Here is a 15,719-nt window from a genome sequence, read left to right as displayed (position 1 = left end):
GAAGCAAACAAGAACAAGTCCTGATGGAGCAATTTATGAAGACAGGCAGCATAGAGGGAGAAGAACCTGTCTGTCAACCCCACACACACTTTCCCAGGTAATTGCTCACCTCTGCCCTATCTGACCTCTGTTTCTAGAGCCCAGCTCAGCGCTTACCATATCATGTCACCCGTCCACCACTATTGCCTGGCTTTGCTAATTTACCTGTTCCTGCCACAGATTTACCTAAAGAAAGAACTTGTTCAGTTTATATCTTTTCAACCCCCTCTGGCTTTGCCCTTCACATTGTGTCATCAATCCTTTAAGTCCGTTCTTTACAGCCCTAGGAAATCATTTTTTGTTGGAGCCTGGGAAGTGACACCACATAATATTTATAAGATCTTTCAAGACAGCATATAATACAAGTTACTAAGTAATGAACAATGTCTACAAAGTCAGAAATCAGTTAATATATTTGGATTACAGGTCTTGTTCACTACAAAAACAGATCAAAAAGCAGTCGTATATTGTAAGAGCCTGAAACTTGTAGAGTAAGCAGCAAAATGATACTTAACTAAAAAAAAAAAAAGTATTATATTTTGCAATTTTTAAATTTTATTTATTTTTGAGACAGGATCCCACTTTGTCACCCAGGCTAGGGTGCAGTGATGCAATAAAGGCTCACTGCAGTCTTGACCTTCCAGGCTCAGGTGATTCTGTCACCTGAGCCTCCCGAGTAGCTGGGATTACAGGTGTGCGTCACCATGCCTGGCTAATTTGTGTATTTTTCATAGAGACGAGACTTCACCATGTTGCCCAGGCGGGTCGTGAATTTGTTGGCTCAAACAATGTGCCCGCCTCAGCCTCCCAAAGTGCTGGGATTACAGGTGAGCCACTGTGCCCGGCCTGTAATTTTTTATGTTATCTATTGATAGGCACCACTGCTGCTCTTTAAATGCCAATGAAATTATTTTGGAGAAACTTTATTCGCCTTTACTAGGTTTCTTCTTACGGTTTAAGCTCAGCTACCTGTTTTCTGCCTAAAACTTTTGATCAAATGTCAGAATGGAATAGGATTTGAAAGTTTCATTTTAGATGTCTTCTGAAAGCTGAGCATTTGGTATCTTAAAGTGTCTTACCAGTTTGGATAGATACGGATCTTCTAAAATTAATAAGCTCCTTAATATCGACACACAGTTTTTCAACACAAAGGATCAATTTAGGAAGATTATAAAAACTGAAGTTTCCGGAACAATAAATGGGAGAATTAATCGTAAATACTTCCTGAGTTCTTCACAGGATTATACAATTTTATATATGGAAGTAATTTTATTTTATTTATTTATTTTTTTGAGATGGAGTCTTGCTCTGTCACCCAGGCTGGAGTGCAGTGGTGCGATCTCGGCTCACTGCAAGCACCACCTCCCGGGTTTACGCCATTCTCCTGCCTCAGCCTCCCGAATAGCTGGGACTACAGGCTCCTGCCACCACGCCTGGGTAATTTTTTGTATTTTTAGTAGAGATGGGGTTTCACCATGTTAGCCAGGATGATCTCGATCTCCTGACCTCGTGATCCGCCCGCCTCGGCTTCCCAAAGTGCTGGGATTACAGGCGTGAGCCATCACGCCTGGCCGGAAGTACCTTTAAAAATAATTTGGTCATTTCCTAAAGTTTGTTCCATAAAATTACAATCCCATGGCATTGTCTAGAAAAACGGGAGTTCCAGTGATCCAGTATGTCTGGCTGTAAACCTCCCTTCCTTGCCATTCACACAGTATACCTTAAAATACTACAAAGGCTACAAAATCCTCCAATAAAGCCTATCATTTTGTTTAATCTACTAAAAATGTAACCCCCCCTTTCATCTGTAAACATGCTTCAGAACACTCAAGAGGCAGTGAGCTAGCCCTATCCACTCACCTGACAGCCACAATTTACACTAGTGTTTTTCACTTACTAAACAAAAAATGATTTTCCTGATATCTCATGCTTAAAATGCCATCTAGTAATTACCTTGTCTTCACTAAAATTCAAAAAGTATGGTTCGTCAGTCATTCCAACGCTATACGTATGTGTACCATTTTAACTCATTTGCATTCTAGAAAACTTGGCCTTTCTGTAAACTTTCATGGCTTAAAGTAGTTTGTATACACAAATCACTTTATGAAAGTTTAGTGCTTATCTTTTTACTATTGCTGAGCTATATCCAGCACTGTTCCTACTTTTAGTATAAAAAACCAAAAGTGATACTATTGTCTAGAGTCATCTACCAACCGCACTGGAACTATAGCCTGGCTCTATATTTTTTACATCTCAGATATTACCTGCACCCCATGGAATTATGCAAAATTTAAAATGTCTTTATAAACTAAATATGCAGAATTAAAATTGGATTTAAAATGAGTTATAAACTAATCCACGCTAAAAACTTTCTATTAGTAACCTGAAAACAAGTTTAGAATTTTTCAGTACTTTAAATTCACTGAAAATAAGAACAATCTCAGCACAAACATATTTAGTAATGTCAAGTTTAAGAGAGTACAGCTGACCCTTGAACAACACAGTTTTGAACTGCATGGGTTCACTTATACATGGATTTTCTTCAGCCTCTGCCACCTCTGAGACAGCAAGGCCAACCCCTCCTCTTCCTCAGCCTATACAACATGGAAATGATGACGAAGACTTGTATTATGATCCACTTATTGAAGAGTAAACATATTTTCATTATGATTTTAATAACATTTTACTTTTTCTAGATTATGGTAAGAATACAGTCAATATATAATACAACATGCAAAATATGTGCTATGTTATTCGTAAGGCCTCTGGACAACTGCAGGCTATCAGTAAAGTTTTGGAGGAGTCAAAAGTTACACACAGATCTTCAACTGCATAAGCAATCAATATCCCTAATGCCCATAGTGTTCAAGAGTCAACTGTACTATCTTACCACTGCTTTAATATTTTCAGTGGTCATTCACCAACAATAATACAAAAGCAGTTTTGAAGCACAAATAGACATCAATCTTTTACTAATTTTGGCCAGGATAAGACCTGGCAGTGGTACTCAGGGATCAGTTACTATTGAAGCAGTTTAATTCCTCTCGGTTTTTCATTACAGAGACTCACCATTAGTACTTCTTTCAAAGAGCAGAGATATTTATTATTAAAATACCAATAAAAACGGATCAGACAGCTTTGGTTAAAGAGTTAACTATAACTGTATTATGGTTATTGCTATCCCAGTCTCTGTCATTATCCTATATATCCGAGATACTGGGTAAGTAAAGTGAAAAGTTCTTGTTTTCATATGCTGACAAGACATTCTAGTATTGCTATGTCTAAATACAAGCTTTATATAATACAGCATTGGTGGATGCTTGCAATTATTGAAACCTAAGTAGACTTTTGTCTGCTTTTTAAATGAGGTAGTAAGTTAAAAAAGTAGATTCAGACACTAATAATTTTAAAATATCTGGTTCAAATCCAGAACACTATCAAGAAAATCTCAGTGAAAAACTATTCATGATTACTGATAAACAACATCCCTATTATTATCAGATGTTGTTGAAAATGCTTAACTGAGTACTTAGTTCCTGCTTATTGTTAAAGTACAATGTTATAGTACCTCATATTACAAATAAGATTTTAATTTCACCCCGATGTCATCCGGATTTATAACTTTAAATACTACCCTTAATAACTGATGAATCCCCAATTTGCATTTCCAGCCCTAACCTATTCCCTATATTCCAGGTTCATATCTACCTATCAGCATCACACCATGGATGTCTAGCAGGCATCTCAAACTTACTATGTCTAAAACAAAATTTGACTTTTCTTCCCCAAACTTGCCCTACCACAAATCTCCATTTTCGGTAAAGGAACCTCAGAGATGCTCAAGCCAAAAAGCTGGAAATCACTCATAAATCCTTAGTCCCACACATCTACTAAATTCTAATCTCCACATAGCAACTATGACAATATTTTTTAAGATGGCTCATTTCATTCCCTACTGAAAACATTCCAACAACGGTTTTTATTGTATTTAAGATTCAGCCCAGATTACTGATCTGGGCCTTATCTCTCTGACCCCTTCCACTGCTTGCTTTCTTGAGCACCTCACTACAGTCACACTGTTACCTTACTTTTCTTCCAGGACTTTGATACATCCTCTTTCCCCTCCCCAGAACACTGTTCCTTCCACTTCACATGGTTCCCTCTAGCTCTTCATTCAGTTCATGGCTCAAATGTTACCACCTCTAAGAGGCCTCTCCTCACTAAATTTACTCCCAATCTATCCCCTAACCCTGCTTCATTTTATTGTGTAGCCTTTTTATCATTCACATATTACACTAGTCATCTGTTTCCATCACTAGAAGATGAGAACTTTATTTTGTTCATAATTGTACGCGCAACCTAAAATAATGCCTGACACAGCAGGCACTCAAAAAAAGTTTGTGAAAAAAATGACTTTTGAGTATGTAATGTAATGTGACATAACAAAGTAGACAAAGCAACTATCAATTTGTGTGGCAGGAGAGTAATAACTGGATTAATGTTGTGAACCATAGATCCCACAGTTCACAAGAAGCAAAGCAGAAAATTCTAAACACCAAAGTGGCCGGGCGTGGTGGCTCATGCCTGTAATCCCAGCACTTTGGGAGGCCAAGGCAGGCAAATCACTTGAGGTCAGGAGTTCGAGACCAGCCTGGCCCACATGGTAAAACCCCGTCTCTACTAAAAATACAAAAATTAGCTGGGCATGGTGGCACATGCCTACAGTCCCAGCTGCTCAGGAGACTGAGGCAGGAGAATCGCTTGAGCCTGGGAGGCAGAAGTTGCAGTGAGCCGAGATCACACCACTGCACTCTAGCCTAGGTGATAGAGCAAGACTCCATCTGGGGGTGGGGGGGGGGGACCCAACAAAGTTATGACTATAGAATTTAAAACATCTAATCAGAAGAGAGGGGCCATCTAAAGAACCCAAGTGGATTTCACAAGGAAATCTGCACTTGAGATATTCTTTAGAGTACCCAAAAGGTGAAAGAAGTTATGGGTTGAAGTACAAACCTAAGAATAGCATGAATTTATTTTAAAATACCTGACTCCTAAAAAGCAGGTGAAGCTTGTGGAAAATACTATGGAATTTGTACTTTTAGTGGGGGGAGAGTGTCTGTCTAAAGCAAGAATAAGTAAGAGATAGGAGCACTAGCTAAAAAGATACTGTAATGTTAGATGACTAAAGATTTCACTTCAGTTGCCTCCATAAAGGAGAATGATTTTTCACCAGGGAAATGATTTACCTCCTTAAAAAGGGGGTATACCCAAGCAAGTGAGGAATTAGGAAGAAAATGCCAAAACTCCTTAAGGAAATTCAATTCTATACGCTCAGGGTGTTGAAAACAGTATGTGTTTCTTAGAAAAGAAAGTAATGGTCAACAGAGGTCAGCTAACATTTACTAAACTTAAGTTATCCTGAATCGACCTCATTTTCTCATTAAATAGGGTATTATTAGTAGTTTTAGCAAACTATAGAACCACTCATACCCTCTTAGTAATTCTACTTCAGGGAATTTTTATTTATAATAAAGCTTAAGAAAAATATTTTAAAACTGGAGTAAGAGCACATCACAGCTGTTTTAAAACATTAGAATTACCGTATGGACATCAAAACCTCCAAATGTGCTGAGGGAAGAAAAAATTTATATATATAAACACAAAAAATTTGAGGGATTATGACTAAAACCATGCAAACATTTGCTAGTATTAAGAGAAAATTTTGAGTGATTTAACACTTATATATGGAATAAGGGTTTGTTTAAAAGTAAAAGTTCAAGTTCATAACTGAAAGGAAAGTAATTAATGTAACACAAGTATGGGATAGGAGCAACCTGGATAAACTGAATAGAAAAAGATCTATGTATTATTAAGTGCAGTTAATTGCGTAATGTCTCTGAAGTAGGAGTTGATGTAATTAGGCAGAATTATTACAAGCATAATGTCTGGAACAAAGGAGGCAGTCCCATAATGCTCTGTGCTGCTCAGTATGTATCTCAAAATACCATGATTAGGCTGGGCGTGGTGGCTCACGCCTGTAATCCCAGCACTTTGGGAGGCCAAAGTGGGCAGATCACGAGGTCAGGAGATCGGAGACCTGGCTAATATGGTGAAACCCCATCTCTACTAAAAATACAAAAAAAAAAGCCGGACGTGGTGGCAGGTGCCTGTAATCAACAGCTACTCAGGAGCCTGAGGCAGGGGAATCGCTTCTACCTGGGAGGCAGAGCTTGCAGTGAGCCGAGATGGTGCTACTGCGCCATTGTACTCCAGACTGGGTGACAGAGTGAGACACCGTCTCAAAATATTTAAAAAAAAAACATGATTAAGCATCACATTAAAGCATTAAAGTCACTAGCCAACTAGAAAACCCACAGAGGAGGGAGACCAAAGCTATGTCATATGAGAAAAACAATGAAACAATTTTGGATATTCCATCTAAGAAAAAGATACGGGGAAGACAGGGTAGCTATGTCAAATAACTGAAGAGCTGTCATTTGGAAGAGGTACTAAAATTACCTTTTGTTGATTCAAAGGGCAGAACTGGATTTTGAGGTAGAAATTAAGAAGGAGATAGTCTTTGGGTCAATCTTCTATCAGTATGAACTTCTAAATAATGGAATAGATTTCTATTTGTAGTAAAATTTCCTTCTCTATAAATATTCAGATAGGTATCAGATGATTATCAGACACGGTTTTAGAAAAAAAAAATTCTTGCTGTAGATAACATTCATACAGATAATACTATCCAAAGCTCCTGCCAATTCCTATGAACTTAAGGTATAAAATTTTTTAAATTAAGTTTATGTGAAAGATTAATTTAGGTGAGCCACTAAAACTTCTTATATATAAATAAAGCATACCTTGGCCCAGGTTTTGGGATTTTGCCAGCCTTGAGCTCATCAATAATTTCTTCAATATCCTTAGGTGTCAAATCCTCCTGGAAAAAAATTAACAATAGTCATATTGAAATTACTTTCTTTTATATCAATATATTTATAGAGACAAGGTCTCACTATGTTGCCCAGGCTGGTCTCCAACTCCTGGGCTTACGCAATCCTCCTGCCTCAGCCTCCCAAAGTGCTGGGATTATAGGCATGAACTACCACGCCTGGCACAAAATTACTTTCTACTGCTGAAATCTGTAAATCCCTAATGCCAGTTATTTTATTGTCTATCTCAGCTCACAAGATAGTTACCAAGGCATCAACAATTAAGTAACTCCTATATATAGTACACACTGCTAAATATAATATGCAACAAGAGCTGCAGCTGAAGAGGCAATACAGAATATTGCTTTGAATTGAAACATATTTGCATTTGAGTTCTGGCTCTATCACTTACTAGCTAGTAATCTTGGACAAGTTACCCAGCCTCCTCAAGTTTATTTGTAAACCTAATTCAGCATGTTTTTGAGGATTAATGAGAAAATATATAAAGTAGAACAATGTCAAGGTACATACTAAATAAATGCTGTATTCTTGAAGAAACAGTAAGGTACAAAGTACCTGTAGTAACTTGTTAACTAGATGCCTAATATCTATCCCTAAAGATCTAACTACTGCTAACTGAAAGAATATCTATCTCAGACAAATCCGTCTACAGGCTACTATATTTAGACTTAACAATGCTTCACACAAAGCCTTGATTGTCTAATTCCTATTTAAATCACGAAATAAGTACCCAGAGGCCAAATTCTCAAGGAAAACCAAAGAAAAAAAGTGGAACATCAAGCAAACTTGGCTTCAGGGTTTCAAAGCTTAGAGGGGCAAGGGGCAAGGGACCCAGCCAGCCCCAGAGAGTCTAACAGAAGACCATATAAGCTACACAAGTTAAGGTCCCCAAAAGCTTTAACCTCAGTATAAGGGTAAACTATCCCTCAAAGAAAACTGCTAGTCTGGAACCTTTCACACCAGAGGAACAGAGGCCTAGGGTATAAGGAGAGGGGCTTTTCTGGGGCCAGCAGTAGTGCCAGGAGCAAGAGAGAAAGCAAATCCCTTCTTAAAGAAAATCTACCTTAAATACAGTCCCTCCAAAATTTCCATAAACAAATTTCTAAGAAATATGAGCTAACAAGGTATCTTGAATTAAAATTGTGATATAATTAGGGTAGCAAGCAATTTTTAAAGAAATAACTAGAAAATGCCATATATATGGATATTAAGAACATTTTTAGAAACTTACAGGTCAAAGGAATCAAAATGAAAAACTTAAAAAAACAATAGAAACAATCAAAAACAAAAAAGACTGCAAAACTTGTGAGATCCAACTGCAATACTCAGAGGTATGATACCATCTCTATAAAAACTTTTTTAAAAGCCATATAACGTATTAGTATGGCTGCATACATATATAGACACAATTTATGATAATGATAAAAGATATCTCTGGGATAAAAGGAAGAGAAAAAGATTTGGGATGGAGTATTTCACCTGTATCTGTAGCTTATTTCTACAAATGATGATGATAATATCTGAAGTAAAATGTGGCAAAATATTACTCTTAGTTAAGTCCTGATAGTTGGCTACACAAGGATTATTTTCTGTACTTATATCCAAATTATTAAATTTTTCATAATCTAAAGTTTTAAAATTTGTCTTCTGAAGTTAAATGCAAAAATGTTTAAAAAATTTTTTTAAACCTGGATATTTATGGTAACCATTTCTTCTAAATGAATAATTCAGAAACCAACATCTAAGGACATAAGATCAAATATTTAAAATATTTCAAATATGAATCATACAACTTTAACTTATATTACATGAAATACTCACATAGTAATTGTCATTTATTTGAACCATTGGTGCGTTCACACAGGCCCCTAAACATTCCACTTCTATAAGAGTAAAAAGTTTGTCAGGTGTAGTCTCCCCAACCTTTATTCCTAAAAATATAAACAAACACTCTAAGGACCAGGTTATATTTTAATAGTGATTTGGTTAAAAAAAAAAAAAAAAAAAAAGAACAATTTTTACAGAAGTAAATTAAAAGTTTAAGACTATTAAGTTATTTAAAAAGAGGCCAGGCACAGTGGCTCATGCCTGTAATTCCAGCACTTTGGGAGGCCGAGGCAGGTGGATCACGAGGTCAGGAGATTGAGACCATCCTGGCTAACACTTGTGAAACCCCATCTCTACTAAAAATACAAAAAATTAGCCAGGCATGGTGGTGGGCGCCTGTAGTCCCAGCTACTCGGGAGGCTGAGGCAGGAGAATGGCGTGAACCCGGGAGGCGGAGCTTGCAGTGAGCCGAGATTCGGCCACTGCACTCCAGCCTGGGAGACAAAGCAAGACTCCATCTGCCCCCCAAAAAAAAGAAAAAAAAAAGTTTTTTAAAAAGAAAAAACTCCTAGGCCAAATGCAGTGAGTGGCTCAAGCCTATAATCCCAGCACTTTGGGACGCGGTGGTGGGAGGATGGCTTAAGCCCAGGAATTTGAGACCAGTCTGGGCAACATAGGGAGACCCAGCTCTACAAAAAAATTAAAAATTAGTAGCTGGTATGTAGTCCCAGCTACTCAAGCAGCTGAGGCAGGAGGATTGCTTGAGCCCGGGAGGTTGAGGCTGCAGTGAGTCATGATTGTGCTACTGTACTCCAGCCTGGGTGACAGAGCAAGACTCTCTCAAAAAAACAAACAAACAAAAAAAAACCCAAAAAAAACCTCTTTATGTAATTTTAACATTCAAGGAAGTTTTTAGTGGACTTGTTCCTTTAAAAGCAATCATATTTCAGAGGACACAGTGTTTGTTGTTATACAGAAGTGCATCAGGCTGTATTATTTTCATTTTGATTGCAATAATTAAACTACTAAAATCACAGTCACATTATCAGATTTGCTAAAGACTCAGAAAACTTCTAACGTCAAAGATTATTAAGGGATGTGAAGAAAATGGGTAGTCTCATACATTTACGGAATGCATTTGGGAAAAATACAGCAAAGTCTGACACTACAATTCTACTTCTTGTAAACAATCTCAGTATACAACAGGACAAGTATGCAAAGATGTGTGTACATCAAAGTAATTGTAACAGAAAAATGAGGCAGGCCAAGCATGGTGGCTCACACCTGTGATCCCAGCAGTTGGGAGGCCAAGGTGGGAGGACTGCCTGAGGCCAGGATTTCACAACCAGCCTGGGCAACATAGCAAGACCCCTCTCTACAAAAACAAAAATCAATTAGCTGGGTTTGGCAGTATGCACCCATAGCTCCAGCTACTTAGGAGGGTGAGGTAAAAGATCACTTGATCTTTTAAATGCAAAAATGTTTAAAGAATTTTTTTAAAACCTGGATATTTATGGTAATTGGAGGCTGCAGTGAGCCATGATTGAGCCACTGCATTCCAGTCTGGTGACAAAGTGAGACCTCAACTCAAAAAAAAAAGAAAAAAAAAAATGAGGCAGACATATATATTGTGCTGTAGAAATACAGCCAAAATAAAGTCTAAAAAGCAAGCATACATATAGTACGTTTATATATTTAATAATTAAAATGATATAAAATCTACAACTAATATATCCAATTGTTATCAGGATTTATACCTTGATGGTTTTGGGGGTGGGGATTTTGAGCCAACTTCAGCTTTCTGTTTTATATATTTCAATACCACCCAGCTATTTTTACAACATGCACGTACTTTATATTCAATAACAAAATAGTACTTAATTTGACATATATAGTTAGAAGTGTAGCAATAGCAGTTTTCTAGGGGAAAGTGCCTGTTTACTTTTAAAATGCTACTATAATAACATCTGTTTCAAATTTCCCTTCCCAAAGCATTCTTACTATGCTTATATCTTATTTGTTCCATGACTTCTTTAGAAGAATATGAGGACAATAATGGGTCACTTTTCAATATACCACATGCTGTCACAGAATAATAAGTGAAACAATTTTCTAAGTGAAACAATCTTCTAAACAATGAATATTTTATAACTTCTAGAAGCATTTCAAACACACTGATTAAAAATGAAAAGATTAAAAACTCAGCTTTAAGAACCGAGGAAGAATACCAAATAGGAAGAAATAAAGATGTGGAAACACAGATCCAGTAAGATGGCACAAGTTGGAAATTTTAGATAGAAATGTATCAAATCTAGAGAGACAATTCTATTTTTTATCCATGTTACAAATATCATGTATTCCCTACCAAGCTTTTTCTGAATGGCCTCCAGTATGCTGTCAGAGTTTCGAAGCATGCAGGGTGTAGTAGTGCAGACCTGAATGTGATACTTTCCAACTGGCTTTCGATTATACATTGTATAAAAAGTTGCTACTTCATATACTCTCATTGGAGGTACTTGTAAAACTTCTGCAACCTAAAATATTAGGACATTTAAAAATAAGATAATTACAATGTTAGTAATGGAGCTTTAATTATGTTGTACAAAGTATAATTTCAATATTGGCTCAATTTGGTAAAAACAGAAAAGTTCTTCAAGAGCAGAAAACATACTTGTCTTGGGTAACTGGGAGATATAAACTCTTCAATTTTTGCAGACAATGTACTTACACTTAAACCATACAGAGCCCAAAAGTTAATGGAGTTAACAGAACTTCCTCCTTCTACCCTACTTCTCACCTCTGTAAAAGGATATTCTTTTTCTCTAAATCTTTAAGTCTTTCACTATTAAGAATTTCTACTTTGATCAAAACTCATATTTTGTAATCTGTCTAAATGGCAAAAAATTGATGGCCAAACTCCAATAAAGGAAGCAATTAGATTTTTAAAACCCTCACCAATTTTTTTCCAAAAAGCCTACATACAAATGGTACAGCAACAGAAAAAAAGGTTGAAAATCAAAGCTAATTGGCCCATATTTTAAATATGTAAACTCAAAATTTTATAACTCTACATATATGTATACACATATTATCATACTTACACAATCACACACTCTTCTCCCACAATAATCCAAAACACTACTTCTATTTCATATCACAATACTCTTTTGAAAGTTGGATCATATAATCTAGTACTTTCTAACCCTTCACATCAAGACATTAATCGAAAACAACTGTTTTGACATTCTGGTGTTCAGAACTAAGGGGATCACCAACTCAGCATGCTTTTCTTAGGGCAAGTCTGTTAGGGAAAACAAGGCTTTCTAGCTGTTTGCCAGGGCCGGTCCTTGTCTATTGTAATTTATAATTCTGTCTACAACTTTCTAGGTGACCTATTATCATTAAGACTTACTATCTGGTATTCTTAGAAATTATACATATATCCATATTCTGATATAAAAGAAGAGTGGGCATTTCAGACAAGTATGTTGAACTTTCTCATACTAGGAATTCTAAAGGAAATGTATTCTCAAAAGATGTCTAATCATGACTCACTTGTGACAGATAAAGTAGTTGTGCTATTTCATTCGGCAGTTCTAAATCAAGGATGTATTCCCAAATCTGTGGAGCTCTCCATCAAAATATACATGCTGGAACCCTACCAAAGGAATAATTTAATAAATCTGGAATGAGACCCTGGCTCATTTGAAAAGGCTCCTTCCTGGAATTCTGCACATCTCCCTACACCTTAGTGATGGTTAAATATTAAGCTTCTGGATATTTTTTGTTGTAAGGTTGGGTGTTTCATGGGTTGGGGGGAGGGGCAGTAACATTAAAATAAATGTCCCAAATGTAAAGTGCAAAGAATCTTGAGTCTATTCCCTATACCCTGAACTTCCTGCCTTTCGCCGACACAAATCCAACCCTAAATATAATAGGACAATACATAAATACGTATTTTTTAAGAGATAGGGTCTCACCATCTTGTCCAGGCTGGTCTTAAACTCCTGAGCTCAAGCAATCCTCCCACATCAGCATCCCGAGTACCTAGGACTACAGGCGTGCACCACCATGCCTTATTTTTTAAATGTTTTCACTTTCAGTTTCTTATTTATTTTTAGTTTGCTCTGCTAACGTGACACTCAGCAAGATTTCCAACAGGCTTATCATTATTAAAAACATGATGTTTTCAAAATAATAATAAAATTATAATTAGAAACATATACCTAAATCATTATAAAGTTGGCTATTTTAATTTTTAAAAAATGTTAAGTAACTTCTCAAGAAATATATAATTTATCGAAAAAATAACCACCTATGTTTAGTCAGGATAGTAACTCACTAAACTTGCTTTATAACATTTTTCATAGGGAAAAAATACCAAGGATCCACACAGTGTTATAATACTATACAATGCAATAAAAGATCAATAAACTAAATCTAAAATTTGCATTTAGGATCCTAGTAGATAAATTGAGGATATTCCTATTCTCTTAGAAAGATGATAGTCTAGCCTAACAGTTATAACAAAATAAAGTTTAGAAAGTGGTAAGAATGAAGTACAACAAAATCTCTATTATAGTCGGTCAAGTAGAAAATGCATTGATTTAGAAATGAATTTAGTCCTAGTACTACTGCTTAGAAATTGTAACATAATAGGCCAGGCACAGTGGCTCATGCCTGTAATCCCAGCACTTTGGGAGGCCAAGGCAGGCGGATCACAAGGTCAGGAGATCGAGACCATCCTGGCTAACAGTGTGAAACCCCGTCTCTACTAAAAATACAAAAAATTAGCCGGGTGTGGTGGTGGGTGCCTGTAGTCCCAGTTACTCAGGAGGCTGAGGCAGGAGAATGGCGTGAACCCTGGAGGTAGTGATTGCAGTGAGCCGAGATCGCTCCACTGCACTCCAGCCTGGACGACAGAGCGAGACTCCATCTCAAAAAATAAAATAAAATAAAATAAAATTGTAACGTAATAATTGGAAGAGATCTACCTAGTTCAAAACTTTCATTGCCAATGAGGAAGCTCAGAGAAAAATCAGGTGTCTTAGTTCTAAGTCAAAAATACTTTCCATTATATAACACGGCTTTAATAGTTGTGTAATTCTCATCAGAATCAAACTTTGTATATGGCACTTTATAAATGATATGCTATAATACATCACCATACAAATGTAATTATTTATATTAATAGGATATGAATAAACTTGAAATTTGGATTACTGCTGAAAACTATTAGAAAAAATGAATCTTATATGAATAGAGTAACTTCGTATAAAATGGGTCATCCATAGCATTTCTATAGGTCGATTCCAAAGTAGCATAAACTGTATAAACATCACATATTATACAGATTTTTCTTACAGCCTACAGCCAAAGATATAAAATATTAAAAATCTTCAGACTGTTGAGCAGATCTTTTTTTCTGTAATTCTAGTGTTTAAATATTACATTCATTTTCAGAATATCTTGGTACTAAGTTATACACATTTGGAATCTTTTATCTTTCCTATGACCATTTCCTTCAAAAGAAAAAAAAAACCACACATACCCTCTTTCACCATAATGCCTTCCCTATTTCCTGCAAGGTTAGAAATCACCTCTATGCATTAAGGGAACGAACAAAAACACAAAGACAATTCAAGGAAACATACAAATGGCTAAAGGGCTCCAAAATCCTAGATTCTGACACTGGAGATGATCAGAGTAATTTCTATAAAAGGAAATTATCATACACAATCTCTTCTCTTTTGGAACTAAGGCAAAAATGAATCCAGTACCTTGTTCATAGCAGAGATGGGCAACCACCCATTCTGCCTTTGGGCTAAATCCAGGACTGGAAGAACAGCTGCTGCTTTATGGCCTTCTGGATAGTTTTTTACTATTGCCTCTATCCTCTGTGTAAAAGAAAGAACATCATTTTCCACATCTAGAAAATATTACCTATTTGGTACATTAATTATAATGTTAATTTAGCCATACCTGATAGTTTTCTGGTGTGAAATCAAATGGAGTATCAGGGTTATTTTCAGGAGTATCTCTGTGCTACACAACAAAAAAAGGTTTTCAGAATTATCCGAATTCTCTCAAGTGTGAATAATACTGTACATTACTATACTATTACTTATTGTTTAATCTCTCCATTTTAATTCCAACATGATATATGGCACCCTATCCTTCCATCAAAAAGAATGACTAAACACACATTTGATGAGTATGACTACCAAAGTAAAGTTAGAATTTAAAATTTTACAAAGGACCATTTAAAGAATAAGAAAAGTACCTTTAGGAACAAAAAACCCAAACAACAAAAAGTGTTATCTAGCTTCATTAGAGAATAAGATCTTCTGACAGAATTACCAAAACATTACCAATTATTGGAAGCCTTTATGAAATTAAAACACAAAATTTTAAATGTGAACATGTGTATTTTCCCAAAAGAGAGGGTATCAGATTGTCAAAGGGATCTGGGATCCAAAAGGGTTAAGACCCATTACTTTAGGAGGGTACAAAAGGACCATCTCAAAAAAAAAAAAAGAAAAAAAAGCACCATCTCTTTCCCACATTTTCCATAATAGCCAACAGCAAGAAGCTTGATTTCTTCTTAAAAGAGCAGACGCAGGCCCTCTTCAAAAACGGACAAGAAATGGCATGTCAACAGGAAATCAAATGAGTCACACTGAGATTAACACTTACGATCAATTAATGTTATGTATGTGTGGTGAATACAGAAATGAATCTCTTGATATGTTAACTCTCAGAGTTCTGCTTTTTAAAGGACATAAACCAAAAGAGGAAAGAAAACAGAAACTCTAGACAATGATCTCAAATATGTGGCCAATTTGATGATTGATATGTAGCAGGAAGCTACTTCTTACACCACTAACTAAATCATCACAC

At 36.2% G+C, this 15,719-nt stretch overlaps 1 protein-coding gene across 3 annotated transcripts in view; it reads right to left on the bottom strand.

Moving 5' to 3' along the window:
• Positions 1-15,719, bottom strand: part of NDUFV2 (NADH:ubiquinone oxidoreductase core subunit V2) — a 335,006-nt gene that overhangs the window by 837 nt on the left and 318,450 nt on the right. For 2 of the 3 annotated variants that reach the window (XM_050767405.1, XM_050767404.1), the window contains 5 exons: positions 14,802-14,864; positions 14,600-14,716; positions 11,185-11,353; positions 8,814-8,923; positions 6,903-6,979 (listed from right to left, as the gene is read on the bottom strand). In XM_050767405.1, the coding sequence (XP_050623362.1) occupies positions 6,903-6,979; positions 8,814-8,923; positions 11,185-11,353; positions 14,600-14,716; positions 14,802-14,864 (536 nt within the window). The remainder of the gene's footprint in view (positions 1-6,902; positions 6,980-8,813; positions 8,924-11,184; positions 11,354-14,599; positions 14,717-14,801; positions 14,865-15,719) is intronic. The other variant, XM_050767406.1, reaches the window with a different exon arrangement.

The sequence above is a fragment of the Macaca thibetana genome, chromosome 18, assembly GCF_024542745.1.
Source record: "Macaca thibetana thibetana isolate TM-01 chromosome 18, ASM2454274v1, whole genome shotgun sequence".
NCBI classification, from domain to species: Eukaryota; Metazoa; Chordata; class Mammalia; order Primates; family Cercopithecidae; genus Macaca; species Macaca thibetana.
The sequence above is the reverse complement of the archived record's forward strand: the minus strand, read 5'-3'. Positions and strand labels throughout refer to the sequence as shown.